Source organism: Hemicordylus capensis, chromosome 5 (genome assembly GCF_027244095.1).
Source record: "Hemicordylus capensis ecotype Gifberg chromosome 5, rHemCap1.1.pri, whole genome shotgun sequence".
NCBI lineage: Eukaryota > Metazoa > Chordata > Lepidosauria > Squamata > Cordylidae > Hemicordylus > Hemicordylus capensis.
The window spans coordinates 238290719-238307443 of record NC_069661.1 but is presented as its reverse complement, the minus strand read 5'-3'; the positions used below and the strand labels follow the sequence as shown (position 1 = coordinate 238307443).

General features: G+C 42.6%; 1 protein-coding gene and 1 long non-coding RNA gene across 33 annotated transcripts in view; one reads left to right on the top strand and one right to left on the bottom strand.

The window, feature by feature from the left end:
• Positions 1 to 16725, bottom strand: part of CACNA1C (calcium voltage-gated channel subunit alpha1 C) — an 852604-nt gene that overhangs the window by 144793 nt on the left and 691086 nt on the right. For 19 of the 32 annotated variants that reach the window (XM_053254970.1, XM_053254974.1, XM_053254969.1 and 16 more), the window contains 5 exons: positions 11934 to 11993; positions 11732 to 11791; positions 6121 to 6227; positions 2841 to 2928; positions 1480 to 1587 (listed from right to left, as the gene is read on the bottom strand). In XM_053254970.1, coding sequence (XP_053110945.1) covers positions 1480 to 1587; positions 2841 to 2928; positions 6121 to 6227; positions 11732 to 11791; positions 11934 to 11993 — 423 coding nt within the window. The remainder of the gene's footprint in view (positions 1 to 1479; positions 1588 to 2840; positions 2929 to 6120; positions 6228 to 11731; positions 11792 to 11933; positions 11994 to 16725) is intronic. The other 13 variants (XM_053254975.1, XM_053254982.1, XM_053254986.1 and 10 more) reach the window with 3 other exon arrangements.
• LOC128326992 (uncharacterized) overlaps positions 1 to 16725 on the top strand; it is a 235157-nt gene that overhangs the window by 166089 nt on the left and 52343 nt on the right. The gene's annotated exons all lie outside the window — the stretch shown is intronic.

Genomic DNA, 16725 nt, shown 5'->3' with positions numbered 1-16725 from the left:
GAGACATCCAAGATGATGCCGTCTATCGAGTAGGCTCTTCAGGGGGCAGTTAATGCTCCTCCAGGTTTTCATACTTTGTACTGCTCATGATCAGAACCATGTTTTAGCAGCAGCAGCTTCCATGCAGTAAGGATGGCTGGGCTCCCACTTTTTAAAGTCTTCCAGAGAAGATTCAAGTTACTCCCTAGAGTGACTAGCACTAGTAACTACCACTCCCTCATTATGAGTGCTATCATCTTGGATGCTCGTGCATCTGATTGGCTGCAGAGGTGGTGTAAACCAAGATGAAAACACCTTTAGTGCGGTAGCAACTTGAATCCGCCCTAGACAGTACCATTCAAAACACAGTCAAAATGTCCAAGATGGTTCCTGAAAAACTGGCAAAAGGGAACTATTTTTCAGTCTAAGTGGAAAGGAAATGTGGTGTGGTGGTGGTGGGCGAGATACAATTTTGGCTCAGCTCTAATCTTAGATTTTGATCTAACGGAGAACATCCAGGTTTTCCATTAGCTGCACAGAGTTTAAGGCAAATAAACAGATCAATCACTTTAAAATTTGTGTGTGGGTGTATAGCATACATGCAGAGCTCTGAATTAGGGGTGTGCACGGAACCGATTCGGTGCACACCCAGGAGGCTGGCAGGGTGACTTTAAGGTACGGGGAGGGTGTACCCTGCCACATTTCCCCCTCCAGTGCTGCTTTAAAAACTGCTGGTGCAGGGCAGCTGTATACAAGGGGGAAACACAGCGGGGGAGGTAAGAGCACCCTCCCCACGCCTTAAAGCCACTCCGCCCCCGTGTTCGAACCTGTTAGAATGCGGGGGTTCCGAACCTTTTTGGCATTCCTTGAATGGAACACTGAACACTTTTGTGCACATCCCTACTCTGAACACTGCTTTGAGTTCCTTCTTGCTCTAAACCTCTCCAAACAATTCCTGCTTCCTTTCCTTTCCTGACAAACTATAAGGCTGTTCTCATGTGCAGGCAAAACCAGGCTAATTAAGCCAAGCCTGGTCTTGCCTGCTCGTGAGAACTGGCAGGATCGCGCCTGATCCCAGTGGTGCCTTGGCAGCACACCCGCCAAGCCAGCCACCCTCTTAAATGGGGTTAAGAGTGAGTGCTCTCTTAACCCCACTTTTCTGATTGTCTGCCAGCCCCGGCTGCTTGCAGCTGGGGCTGGGAGACTGTGGGGATCCCAGCCGGCGGCAGGGGAATCCCCATAATGCCCCGCATATGGGATTTCCTGGAGGTGGGGCGACACCTCCTGGCATCCCAACCCTTTGCACTGCCAGAGAAGACAGCTGCATGTCTGGGCGCGTGATCTCCGCTCCCAGACCAACAGAAAGGATCGTATGAGGGGGAGGTAAGCTTTTTGAAGCTTCCTCCGCTGCCCCTCCAAGCCCTTTCTCACAAATTGTGAGAAAGGGATCTATGTAGTTCTACTGAGGAAGAAGTGAGAAACAGGCCCCATGGCTTTTACCTTGAACAACTGAACTCCAATGCAGGCAAACATGAACTGCAACAAAGTGGTGACGATCACAATGTTCCCAATGGTTCGGATGGCTACAAACACACATTGGACCACATGCTGCAAACAGAAGACAGAAGCAAAAGTCAGTAGAATGGTTATTTATAAAATGCTTTTCGGGTTTGGTAGAAATACGTAAATAGTAATTATGCTATCACATTGCCATCTTCATATATAACCATGTAACACCTCTGGGAACAGAAAAGGAAAATCCATGTAGACTACTCTTGCAACTACAAAGAATACAGAAATGTGCCAGAACCAGTGTCATCAGCCCACTGCTAACTTGCAACAGGCAGAGCTTTCCCACTTTTCCTAAATCCTTGCCAATTTTTAAATATTAGTGCCTGTGGAGAGAAACTGTGGATAAAATGATATCCTCAAAAGCAGTGGAAACCCAAACCTTTTAGAAAGAGGATCCACCAGCAGTATACTATCTTTGCCTAGGTTGGTCAATTGCCAGGCAACAAAGCAGTTTTGAAAGGGATGGTGTGGTGGCGGTGGTGGGAAAATCTGTTCCCTGCCTGTTACACTGGTGTTAAGACCCATAAGAGAGGTTCAGGTAGAAATTTTACTTTAAATACATGCAAGAGGCAGAGACCATTCTTATAGCAGAAGTCGTAAGTAACACTGAAGATTGTTGCCCCAGTGGGATCACCAAGGACAGGGGGAAGATTTAACTCATACAGTGTGCCTCTTTTGCCATAAAAATGAAGGACTTCCCATCTTATTGGGAAAAGTAAAGCACTCAGGGCTGGTCACAGCACAAGGCACTGTTGGGCAGCTGCCAAAGGCCCAGCACCCTGAGGCCCTCCACTGCTTATGCTTGTGCTGGATCCCTTGGAGGACTGAGGAACCAGCAGCCACTAGCTGAGTCGGCCCCCTCCCCTTACCATGGCGGGAGACACAGGTTTATTTAATGCTTGGTAGGTTGGCGGCGGCAGCAGCATTTTAGCTACTGCCAGCTGCCCGCCATTCCCCCGCCCTGCTCACAGTGCCCCAAGTAGTGTAACATCATCAGGAAGGAGGAGCCTACCAGAGGTCACCTTGCTGATGGTCCCCTCAAACCTGAAGCTGGCCTTGAAAGCATTGCACAAGGACAATCTTGCCTTGAGAACAATATCAGCCTCCACCAAAGGCAAACCCTTGGTCCTTCTCTTTGTATGCGCAGCACAGAGACACATGGCACTCCCACCCAGCTCAGGAGAAGGGAAGGCCCATTCATTCATCCATTTGCCCAAGATATGCCACGTAAAGCCACATGAAATAAGTTTGCATCTTATATTTAATAGATTTGTTAAACATCCTCTAACCTTTAGTCCTTTGGCTCTGTTGATGGCCCTCAGTGGTCTCAGCACTCGCAGGACTCTTAGTATCTTCACTACATTGATGGCACTAGACCTGGAGGAGAACAGCAGCAGCAACTTATGGCTGAGCAGGAATCTGAGCCTGCAGTCCAGTACATACCCCCCTACACCACACTGGCTCTCTTCTAACTCGTATGTCTTCAGAGAAACGTCTGAAAAATGCGTGAATGGTATCGACTAAAGATTCAGAAATCTTCCCCTATAGCATTTCTACTGATTTGCTTGATGCTGATGCCATAAACACAGAAAAATAGGGAAGTAAGGTGGCAGATTTAAACATGTCAAAATGCATGCAATTAATATTTTGGGGGATGAGGGAAATTACGTGCTTCTTCATATACAATAACTTCATTTAATCATTCATAAAGCTTGAATATGGTGCCTTATTAATGAAGAGTTTATGGGACCAGCTTTCTTTTCTTTATCTTTATTAAATTTATGGTCATGGACCAAGACATACAGCATAAAACTTAATGAACAATAAAGCATACAATTTATAAGTGCATAGATCATCTGCAACTAATAATAATATAACAAAATTTAGCTGTAACATAAGATACTACTTCATCCAAATCTGACAAAAGAAATTTTACAAGAGCCTCATCAGTTGACACCCCCCCACACACACCTGCTGTGTATCAACGGGGAAATCAATCATCGCCTAACCTCATGATAGAGCTTACAGTGGAGCAAAATATTATCTCTAGTTTCTATATCACCACAAGGGCATTTTCTATCTTGAACAGGGAGGTGCTGATATCTCCCTACTAAAACTGCTGAAGGAATCGCATTAAAGCGCTATCTCGAAAAGGCCTACGTATATTTATTAACGGATATAGAATAAAAATAACCAGCCGGGACAAACCCTTCTCTCATTTTTAGCAGTGAATAATAATTAGGCAAAAGAGCCCTTTCAGCCTGCAGTTCAATACCTTCAATTCTTTGACGTATTGCCTTTGCACCAACAAATCCCAACTCTAGTAGAGCAAGAGGATTTAAGCCCATGGTGGTAAGTTTCTCAAGAATGGTAAGCGACCATCTAGGTTGTGGATCAATCGATAGGAACTTAAGTATAAGTCTATGGGACCAGCACTAGAGACCATTTTCATTTTACAGGTGGACCTTGTTGTCCACAGGGGTTTTATTCCCTACAATTTCCACGGATAACAAGACCTGAAGTCAATGGGAATTGGGGGGTTAGATTCCTGGAGATTAAAAAATGGCCCCCCAAAAAACAATTAAAAAGCAGAAATGCATGAATTAAAGTACCATGCCATACTCTGAAGGTGTCCAGCAATGCCCCCCCAAATGCCCAAATCCACCGATTTTCATGAAAAATCATGGGTGGGGTGGGGTGGAGAGAGTTAAACAGAGAACCACAAAATTGTTTCTTTTAGCAAAATGGTGGCCGGAAATGATCTCAGAGGTAATTTCTGGCCATGCAGGAACCTTGGATGGGTGAATTTTAACTGTTTCGTATCTGTGAATAACAAGGTTGCATCTCCATAGCCTGACCGCGGAGTCATTAAACCGCAGGTGCTGGGAATGCGGATGATGAGGTCCACATGTACTCCTGTATGCTGCAAGGCTGATGTACCTGTGCTGGCCATTGAAAGTGGGAATTGCTCACTTTTGAATCCATTTGTATTTCCTGTCATTTATTTGTCTTAAACATATGCCTTAATTCTGTACTTAATGGAGATCTGTGCATGGAATAGTCCATTAGTTTAGATACTGCATTCATGAGCAGGTAACCAAAAAGGGGAGTCACTGTGGAGGAAGCTGTTGGCCACTGTGCTGCTGAACTGAATACAGAATATTGTACTGATGAAGAGGAAAGGACAGAAGACTCCCTTAGACAAGAGTGGCTGTGAAATGCTCTGTAGCAGACACATTGCAAAAATGGTGCCAAGCTGCAGTCATCACAAGACAGTTTAAGATAAGGATGTTGAGAAGCCCTTCACCAAAATGCTAATTCAAAGAAAGGAGCATGCCAGTTAATTCTACAGTAACTCAGGCCTTTAAAGGTGCTTCATTACAGCTCGATTCTGCCTAGCACTAAGCACCCTGAGTTCAAGAGGCTCATAGATTTGGGTCCGGGCAGGAAGGAAGAAACCTTTCCATTGCTCCATGACCTCTCCAGCCTGATCTTAAATTAGGATTCCTTGTTTCACAACCTGCTTGTGCCATTGTTACCTTCCTTGCCCCACACTTCTGTGTCCACTCCCTTTCATCCTAAAGGTGAAGCCTGTGGGCCTTACATTATGTTTTTCTTTATTCAAATGTGTACAGTTATGCAAAACCCTTACAGTTTCATAATGAGAGTTAAGGTGTTACTATTACTATTATTTATATACTGCTTTCCAATGAACAGGTTCTCAAAGTAGCTTTCATAGAAAAAGAATAATGAGGAGATGGTTCCTAGTCTCGAAAAGGCTCACAGTCTAAAATAAACACCAGCAGCAGCCACTGGAGGAATTCTGGGCTGGGACTGAATTGGGATAGTTGCTCTCCCCCTGCTCCATAGGAGAGAACCACCAGTTTGAGGTGCCTCTTTTGCCAAAATAAGAGCTTCTCCATCTCTGGATGCCTTTAAAAAAACCTTAAGACATGCCTACTTATTAAGGCTTTTAGTTAAACACATTTCTTAAACTGTTTTCTTTTTTACTGTGTCATTTTTATTTTGTGATATTTTTAAACAACATATACCATCTAGATATAAATATGTATTTATTTATATCATATTTGCAAACCACCATCTTATATATGATGTGTTAATATCACCAAATATGAATGAATGAATACATAAATAAAATACTTAACAGGAGCATTAAGGTAGGACATACAAAATATTTGTTAACATAGGAGAAGCAAGGCCAGCAGTTCAACAAGTCCTGTACATAACTGGAGTTGCAGGTAACAGATGCCCCCAAGGGAAAGGAATGATGCTGGATGAAGCTGGAAACAAACCATATTCAAACATCCCTAGTGAAATCTAGTTGCCAAGAATAACTCAACATGTGCAGAATAGACTGGTCTGCTACAGGGACACCAGGAGGAAGTAACTACCAGTTGTAGCTGTATAGTAGCTAGCAATCAGAACCTACATGACACCAAGAAGAAGCTAACTTGTACTGCAGAGACAGTTCCCCCACCCCTTATTTTTATTACCCCTTCCCACTCTGTGTGAACACTGGACTTTCCCCGTTGTAAATGGCTCACTCACTGGATCCCAAAGGAGATGAGGGAAACGCTAACCACCAGCAGGTCCAGGATGTTGAAGTAGTTCCTGCAGAAGGAGCCTTTGTGGAGGAAAGCCCCATAAGCAGTCATCTGCAGGCAATCACACGGAGACACAAACTTTGCTGTTAGTATATGCCCCCAAACCATCTCTTAAAGCAAGTTAAGGGAGGGGCAATACAACATGGTATTGCAGTGCAGAATAGCTGTAGACTAAGGTCTCATAGAAAGAAGATGAAAACAAGAAATAGTTAAGATAGCTTTCAGAAAAGCATATGCAAAGAAAGGTTGCAAACAGTGCCCAGCCCATCTCAGGAATTGTTAACTTGCAGTTTATATGTGTTCCTTCCATTTGGAAATAGAACATATAGAAAATGCAAAATGGTGTCATGTTTTTTTTTTAAAGAATGCTGCTGTAGATTTGTGGTTATTAAAATATTACAGCAATTGGTACAAGCATATTTCAGAGACTGGCTTCTCTGATATGAGTTCTCTCACAAATTAATTTTATGTATGAGTCTTTTCCCATGGATTTCCTTTGTTGGAAGTTAGACTGATGATGTCTACACAAAGCAGGTTCTTTTCAGTGGTGGTGCCATAGTGATGGACAAGCCTACTGAAAAAAAGGCTTGCTAGATCCAGTTCCTTGCTCCTTTAGAAGGACTATCATGCAGTTCTTATTTCACAAAGCCTTTGAACTGAACTGGAGTATTGCTTTCATGCTGCTGTCTTCCTAATTTAGTTTTATCAATACAATTTACTAAGCTCTAGTAAATCAGACCATTGCTCTTAATACTCGTTTAGCATTACTAAAGAACCTTCTATATCTGCAGTAAAAGCATTTCTAGCCTGATATTTACCAACAATGATAACAGAGATGGTCGAATAAAGAATTTCAACCATTATGGAACACTTAATTAGGGGCTGAGAAAGGTTAATTAGATCAGAGCATACTGCATCATCTTAGGAATTTTTACAGGTAACATTCTCCTCCAGGAAGCAACAAGGCAAATGGCAACACATGCAGTAGCATAGCCTTCTTCATGTATGGAGTTTGAAGTCCCCTCTTTCATGCCTCAACTAGTGCCATATCATACTGGCCATTTAATACATTAGAAGTAATTGCATGCCTACTTTTTTCTTCTTCATTTATTTGCTAGACCATAGGATACCCAAATGACCCAATCATTAATTCCCATGGCACTGCCTCATTGCTACAGATTGTTGCAAAAAAGACTTCTCAATGATATCTTCAACTAAATATGCACATCAGATCTAAGAATTCTTTATCATTAATGCTCATCATAAATAATGGAATGTGAAGAACAACCCACCTTAACTATTCTTGAATATCTACAACCAAACCAGGATACTTTAAAGCCAGAGAACCTAGCAGTTTCCAGCCAGCCCTATCCATGGCATTATCAAAGATGTGCTGAAGAGGCTGGGAAATAATAAATTAAATTTATACATATCAAAAACCAAATGATATTAGGGAAAAAGGACTACTGATCCATCATACAGAAATCAGAAAGGAAGTATAAACTCTGCTCTTTGAGCAGAATTTATACAAAAGGATATTGGTGGTTGGGGGAAGGGAGGGATCTTGCCATAACAAAGGTAGTAAAGATGCCTCTTAGGGCTTGCGTTTTGTATGGCAATCTTAAAGGGAAAAAGAAGACACCATTGAAATCGGAATGGGAAGCTCTGTTGGGTTTCCATACCATACAAGGTGTGTTTGTTTATTCTTGCAGAGAGATTCAGTGGCGTAGGAAATTGTTGGATAACCTGGTTGCAGCTTTCATATTAGGGTAGTGATGCCATAGAAAATAAATAATAATATTCACTTGTATGTTTGGAGCAAGGGTGTTCATTCATTAGTATTCACCAACTGATGTGTGTGTGTACATAGTGCAATTAAAATGTCCCTGTTATCAGAAAATTCTGCCTATATACAAACTGATACTTCTGAAGTTGAGAGCAACTAAAAAGTCTGTCCTACTGTGACTTATGCTGACCTTGACAACAGAAAATACCAGCAGTGTACAAGCCTGATGGGTATATCTTTCTGGCACTACACCAGCCCCTGCCCTTGACTCTTATCCTTGGCATTTACATTTGAAGCAACATGTCAGTTCTGAAGGGAAAGGTCTGGTGAGTCAGGATCTGACTAGAGGAAAAGAGCACTCCAGATATGGTGTAGGAGTGTGGTTGGTCAGAAGCCGGGAAGCCTGGATTCATTCTGAGCTACTATTACCCTTCCCAACTACTAATTTAGCCTCCATTTATCTCCCTGATGCTCAGCTACTGTGCAGGAGGAAAACAGAAGAAAAGCTGTCAAGAGCTCTATTCAGACACATTGTACCTGTGTGCAGCTATCTGTACACATGCACGTGATTTTGTGTGAATGAATGTACCTGCATTCATTTTAAAAGAGAACCTGGGTACAAGATCCTCAAATGCATGGTACAGATGAGAAGTGTGCCGCTGAACCTGAGTTCAACTTAACATGTGAATAACCAGTGTATACTATACACAGATTGTGTGGATGTTGAACATAACATGTGAAATCAGCTATGGTTGTCAGAAAAAGGAGGAAGAGAACGCTACTACCTGATATTCACCCCTTCCACAGGGGTCAAATATTCCCTTTCCCAGAGGTGCATATGAAGAGAGAGGTGGAAGAAGGGCGACTTTACAGAGTTACCTCAGCTTCTCCTTCTCTATTCCCTTTTGTGACTATATTACAAAGGCACAGAGTAAGCCTTCCATGGAGCTTTGATCTGCTGGTCAAGCAGATCATGATTGGCTTTGATCACTGCCAATCACGACAGATTTCGTTCAGTCAGTGTGTTCTCCAGTCAGGTTAAGGTCTAGCTGCCCTTTTGGGCCTCAGCCTGGTCCTTTGTGACACTGTCAGGTGATCTGACATGGACATTTGCATTCGTGTTAAATGATACAGATGGCAAGAAGGTTAAAATCACACCAAAACAGATTACCTGACTTAAGATCATTCTTAAGAGCTGAAGCTTAAGGGCTTTGACAAAGTATTTTGCTCAGGTAATATCAAATTGCCAACTGCCTCATTGCTGAGTAGTAGTAACATTAAAAAAAATAAATCTAAAAACTAATGATTTCTGAGCCTTGAGGGGTTTTGCATTCAACAGACATGCTGGAAAAGCCAAGTTAGTGGATGCATGGTCCCTTTCCCTGAAAGTTCCTTCCTCTTCTCCAAGTTAAGAGATGATCTTGTAGGGTCTCTCCTTAGCAGGAAATGACACTTGGAAGAGGGTCAGATTGCTTTAGTAGGGGGAAATTTGCATTATGAATGCACTCCACTTGAATTCTTGTATCTTTGCTACTCGAGTGCTATTCCCCACCCCTACCCCCCGGTAGCATTTAAAATACATTTTGAAGAAAAGAAATACACTGAGGAATGAACTCTACATATGAAGAGTGCCAAAACATCTTTGGTTTATTCTTATATAAAAAATTAGATTGTCAGTTTTAGTAAAATGAAGGAGGATTATTTTTATTTTCTCTGTAGTCTGTCTTATTCCCAAAGATCTTAGTGTGCTGTCATGTATACTCTTGGGCAAGGTATTATCTTGGAGCAATCAGACAGGTGAAACTATTGACTAAAAGGAGGGAATGTGGACTTGGGAAGGGGGAGAATGTGTTTAGAATAACAGAATATGGGTTCTGGGTCCTTTTGAGAAGCAGCTTTTGTTGCTGAATTCCTCCTCCTTACCTTGACCAGCAGGTACTAAAGGCTTGGACTGAAGGAGGGTTGGTTCCCACACTTGGTAGCAGGAGCAACCCAGCAAGAAAAGACCCTTTTAAAAAAATGGTTAAAAATTCTACACTTTGGCCAGGATCATAGCGCTTCTAATTGCAGAGAGGAGTTTCAGAAGCAATGAATGGGGCACAGGCTTAGCGAGTTGCTTAATTGTCCTGCAGCATTTGAGACACAGAAAGGTCATGCACGTGACCAAGACAGCTGGCGGGGAAGAGGCTCCTGCCTGCCTCCCCATACACGATTGATCTTTTTCACAGATTCTGCCACTCGCCACGACATGTGGCAGAGCAGGGAGCTGGAGGAGGAAGTCCTCCAGCCTCCCTCAATGCACTGCGCCAGGAGCATGGTGCATTGAGGCACTCCCCCAGCTGGGCATTCTTGCCACCCGGCTTTGTGCGTGCAAGGGCTGCACACACAACCCCAAACCTGTGGTTAAGGGCATGCTCACACCCTTAAATTCAGGTTAAAGCCTGGGGTAAATTCCCAGGCTTGGGGCCGAGGCTGTGCCAGGATCGGGCTCATCACACAGGCAGCCAAGCCTGGTTTGGGGTGCTCATGTGAACAGCCTCAGAGTGTCCCTGGAAAAACTGTGTGTGGGGGGGAGTGACTGCGGCTCAACCTTCCTGGTAGATCCATCAATACTGAATCCAAACATCCAATCAGAGTGTCCCTGGAAAAACTGCATCCAAACATCCAATCAGGCAGCATTCCACTCACTATGTCAGTGATTTTCAAACACTGTGATTATTTTGGGCAATGATCCTCCATAAATGAGAGCCAAACTACAACTTATACACAGATGTGGGTATTTAAACCCCATGATTGCTTCTTCTGGGGAAAAGCAGTTTGGAGATTGGGTGATTTTGCGCAGAGAAATGGTGATGGGGGCTGGGAGAGAGTGCTTAACTTAGTCCCTTGGAGGGTTCCAGATGCTTTTTTGCAAGGTTAAAAATGCAACTTAAGTTACAGTGGGAAAGTGGTAGGTAATGGAGGGTTAAATCTATGATATCTTCCCAATGCTTCTCTGCTCTAAATCACACCTGTCTAAAGCTGCTTTTTCCCCTCTAGAAAAAGAAGCCATTGAGCTTTTAATGCAAGCATTTGCATGAAATTTGTAGTTTCACCCTCAGTGACTAACATTCTAGGTTTGTCCTTTATGAAACTAAACAACTTAGAATCCACTAAGCAGAATGCAGCTCACCAGCATGTATTGTGACCTTCCAGGCACTTGATAACATACCTCCTCAGTTCTTGCAGTCCCGGGCAGACAGCAAAACACCTGTATGGAGCCCCCAGGAGACCACCATCCATGGCTAGTGAGTCACATTTGGCTAAAGGGCCACAAGCTGTGCAGGCCTACTATTTGATGCAGAAATTCTGCCCCTCCTACAAGACAGTATATATAGAATGTCTCCTGCAAATCCTCCTATTGATTTTGTGTACATTCTGCACAGGGAAAGGCTCATCACAAACATTCATTTTTTTCAGGGGCTGAGCAGATCTTGCTTCCTGAAATGGCAGACAAACTTTGGGCTCTAGAATATTTGCCCTTCTCTGAAATTCCTAAAACAGTGACATTACTTGATTTGAGATGAGACTAGGAAGGCAGGGTACTTAACAATTATACAAACCAATGGGATTTTAGTATTAAAATGGAATATTTCTTTTTTAAATGCATAAACAGTCATTACCGAACTATGAAGGTTAGCCTGTCTGTGGAGATAACACTGGGGTTTTAAAGCGGTATAAAAGACAAAGCAAAAGCAAAAGAGAGAAGGGTATTGCTTGGATAGGTTACCTTAAGAATAATTTCTAATGTAAAGATACTAGTGAAGACATAATCTGCATTGCCTAGGATCTGAAAAATAAGCACAATCGGGTTAGTGGTTACTGAGCGTGATCGAGACACAAAGCAGGCGTGTGTGCTAGCGACAGAGAGCAGCAGAGAACTAGAGGGCTCATGAGTGAGAAGACAATGGAAGAGAAGATGGGGACTTTACCTTCAGAGCAATTTCAATGGTGAAAATGACAGTAAAAAATATATCAAAATAAAAGAGAATCTGTAAAACAAAAGGGAATAAGGGGCAGGGGGAGGGGAGATCTGTGAATGATCACTGCAAGAGCAAGTCACAATAAAAAGTTTTTAAAAAATACAACTGTATTAAGTGGGGTGGGGAATGCAGGTGGCTTTGCAACAACATCTTGGTGAAGGCAATGATCAGGCTACAAGCAGCACTATTTCCCCACATATTTCCACGACAAAGCAACATGTTTTCCTGTCAGACAACAGTCATTTACCAAATTAAACTCCAAATCAGAAAACACAAATATATCAGGATTTCTGGTAGAAAATGTACAACTCCCTTTTCTATATCTATCCTCCATTCAAGTTCTGTTTCTTTCTTCAAATTGCTTAGCAATAGCTTCTATCAAATATTTTTCATTGTGCCTTGTTATCCAGGAGAAAAAGAAAATACATATTTTATAATTATATTTACCCACAGTTTCTAGTGCTAAGCAGAACAAGATTATTGATGGATCTTGTGTTGCTGTAAAGAGAAATCCAAACAGAGATCCATGTCTCAAAATGTTTTATTTAACCGAGGCAACAATCCTAAGCATACTTGCTTAAGTCAGCCCCACTCAAATTAGTGAAAGTTACTTTTGAGTAAACATAGTTATGATCAGGCCGCAAAGCTTATTGTAGCTTTCATTTAACTGAACAGGAGCTGTGTGCTGTCAACTCAAGTGGGGCCTATATTCAAGCATACACAAATTAAATGCCTTAACAGCTCTGTGTTAGCAATCAAATCTTCTGTTCCCTGAACACTGTTAACTACATTGTTAGAAGTACAATTTGTGATTGTGTTCTTCATGGCTTAATTCCACCGTTAGTTTGATTAAACCTTATAGAGTTATAGTCTCCAGGGGAAGCACAGAAACCTCATCACTTCACAAATGAAAAGCCGATTGGACAGAACATGTGTAAAGGTACATTAGGGAGCAATTGTTAACCAAGGCAGGAAAAAAAAGGCTGTGTCACCTAATTGATCTTTCTTCTCAGCTTTAAGCTTTATGGGCCAAATTCAGTGCCAATGCAATTAAAGATGACCAGACTGAGGTTCAGTTTAGCATAAGTCTGATGCTACATTGTGGAGCTCAACAAAATCGTTCTTAATTACTCGATCTAAATTAGGCCAGAAGTTAGCCTTGGTTCATTCACTGAATGTACAAGAGGTAACGTGTTAAATAGGCTGGCACTGCAAATCTACATTGTTAAACAAGAAGTTAGATGGCCTCAAAAGTCAAACCCACAGATGGTGCCATTTGGATTGCTCCTGTGCAGTGTCACTTGGAACAGTACTGTTCCAAAACTATTCCAGATTAAGTGGTTCGACTAAGTGGAACTTCCTTGTAATTTCAAGAATGTGAGAACTAGATATTTACACTAGATATTTTAAAATATCTAGTGTAACTTTTGTTTAGTGTTGTATTTTGCAGTTTGAAGCGGTTTACGTTGGAATCTGAACGTTACATCAGTGGTATGAGGCCTCATGCTCCATGACATTCGTGGGTGATTACTAACTTCTGTGCTCAGATTTAATAATTCCAGTGAGCCTGGTTTAAGCACTCTAGTCATGCTGAGCTTGCAGCTGTTTCCTGTTCCCAGAATACCATGAGACTGCTAGTTTTTACAGGGTAGCAATCTGGGTTAAAAGCACACGCCTTGTGCGTATAACAAAATGTGTGCTGAATGGAAATGATTACAGAGCACCTGCACACAGAGTCTTGTTTACAAGCAGGTTGGAGACCAGATGGCATGTTTATTCTTATTTAAATCATATTCAGTTGAATTGCCACAAGGAAAAAAGTCATACTCAGATTAAATGAAGAGAACGTTTGAAAAATGAAGTACGTTATTGAATGGTGTGGAACATAATACAGAAATGCAGGCCCAAAAGGAATACCAAAGGAACTCTTCCAAATTCTACCTTAGTCCTTGCTGAGAGAGCAAATTTGTGTCTGGAGTGAAACACTTCAGATTGCAAGTGGAAGTTCACAGGATGAAATGCTCATCCAGATTTTTTTTGTTAAAAATTCCCTGCACATTAAAAACAACAACAACTATCATGCCAGAGAGATAGGTGATAGCCAAGCCTTCTCCTCAATTTGATAAATGTCCATATGTACGGATATTTTTTAAAAAAAATATGAAGGAGTATTCTGTCATGTGACCCATCATCTACAGACTTAAATAGTATGATCGAGACATGATTCACTGCCTCAGTGAGAACAAGGCTCAAGAGATGCAGTAATTCTTCTGCTTATATAGTGTTACAGAAAAATGTTCTCCACACTCTCCCCTGCTTAATTTGGAGAGTTTTGGAGCGATCTTGCACAGGGCCAGCTATGAACCACAGATCTACTCAGTCTGGAAAAATGTAATGAGTAAACTACCCCCAATCTCTGAGGTGATGCATGTTCCCAGGTTCTTCTGTGCCTGTGCAGTAGCTCTGCAGAAGGATACATAGCTCTGATATGTGCTCTCTGAGATTCTGAGGTGCAAGGAAGCACCCCTTAAATTAGACAGGAGAGAGCATTCCCCTTCAGTTCCTTCTTGTCTGCTGCACTCACTGCAATGAGAAGGTTTCTTGCTCCCTTCTCCATTTGTTCCTGTAAGGAGAAGTGTTCTATTGCTTGGTTTTTTGGCTTGACTTGAACTGCTTCTTGACTTCTCCTAATGGATCTAGTCAGTTATTTCTTTTCTTCTGTTTTTGATCCGGCCTGGCGTACGACACCCTATTTGGACTTTCCCTCAAATTTGATGACTCCATTTTTTTCTCCTGTTCTGACCTCAGACTGTTCCCCGGCTACCCTTTTAGACATTCCTCCCAACTTGGCCATTTAGTGAATTTCTACGGTTTTGATTTGGACTGTCCCAGTCCCTGACTTTTCCTTAAAATGAGCGTTTCTAAAACATTTAAGCACTACTAGTCCTGCAGAGCAACTTTGCCTTCCTCCGACAGGCATGATGACTGTTTGCTGTGTTTGGTGGGAAATCACAATGTTGGAAGTTGCAAGATCTGCCTTTCTTTCAATAAACAAACCAGAAAGGGCAGAGAATTAAGACTTAAAGCTGATATTTATGAGAATGTGCTCCATCTACTGATACCTTGCCCGAGCCCACTGGTGTTAACCCCTGCAAACTGGGCAAAGAGACACCTTTTTAATGTGGTGATTCTCTTTATTTAGCAGGGGGAGAGTAACTGGACCTATCCACCCCCAGCACAGTACCTCCATTGACTGTTGAGGCCATCTATTTTATGTTTCTTTTTAGATTGTGAGCCCTTTGGAGACAGGGATCCATCTTATTTATTTATTTGTTGTTTCTCTATGTAAACCGCTTTGGAAACATTTGTTGAAAAGTGGAATATAAATTGTTGTTGTTGTGTCATTGCTGCTGACATCGGTTCCATTGGCATCAAGCCCTTCAAAGCGCCAGGAGGATTCCACCTTTAAAAAGCTGGCATCAGTGGATAAGGGCAATAGGCATTCTCATAAGAAAAAGAGGAAGCATGATGGCTCTTCCTCCAGTTATCATCTTCAGCACAAGTGCCATCACTCCTCTGGGTCACCACTGAAGTTGGCGTCGGGTGCGACTACCTTCTCTGTGTTGGCTACAAGACTGATGTCACAGTCAGCTGCATCCCCTCCCCTTCCACAGACCAGCCCTGGGGAGGTTTTTCACCCGAACCTGTGATCGTTCAGTGGAGGTTCCTCGAAGTTGATGTTGAGCTTGACATTGAGATAAAGCACCTCCTCGAAGCCGTCAGCATCATGGTCAAGACACAACACTTCATTGAAGCTGCCATCAGCCTTGACACTGACAGCTGGAGCACCCAAGGATGTCCCTTTAGCGTCATCTATGTTGAAGCATTCGGCAGCAGAGATCATCATAAAAAAGGTTCCCCTCATCTCAACTGTGTTTTGTGAGACTGCCTCACCCTCGATGTTGATTATGATCCAGCCTTTCACATCGGTGGTGTCAGTGGGGCATACGTCACCTGTGCCTTTGCAGCCTCCATCGTTGATTGTAATCTCTCCATCTTTAATGCCTGGTGGTTCAGGCTCTGACATTGAGTGTTGTTGTTTGGAGTCCTTTTTTGGCTCAATTAACACCATTCCTTTGACCTCAACCATTAAAGGTTTTCCTATTATGAAGGCCTGGATGAGGATGATGCAGGCTCCACACCTGCAGTGCCTAAAACCCCATCAGCCTCGCCTTTGCGCCACTCACCAAGATGTTCTCTTGTCCCTTTCTGGAAGGAGCACTATCATTATTTGGCACCACATCAACTTCCATGTCCTCTCAACTATCAGCTGCCCTGGGGCTTTTGACCCAATATACCTTCATCTGTGTGACCACTATAAGAGATGGTCATTTTTCAATTCTCCTGGTCTTCGATACAATTTTGATGATTATTGTTGGTGGAAGACTATGAAGCTTAGAGGCTTATTGTCTGAGCCTGGCACACCTAAACCCAATGAGACTCTTTTGGCTGACACCTTTAAATGTCTGGTGACGCCTGCAGCCTCTGGTGGGAACTCAGTTCCAGGGACTCAATCCCCCGCCCCCCTACCAAATCAGGAACTGAAGGGGAATACACTCTCCTGCCTAATTTAACAGGCACCCCCTTGCACCTCAGAATTCCGGAGAATGCATATTGGAGCTATGTATTCCTCCACAGAGCTACTGCACAGGCACAGAAGACCCACTTGTGAGTGAACATG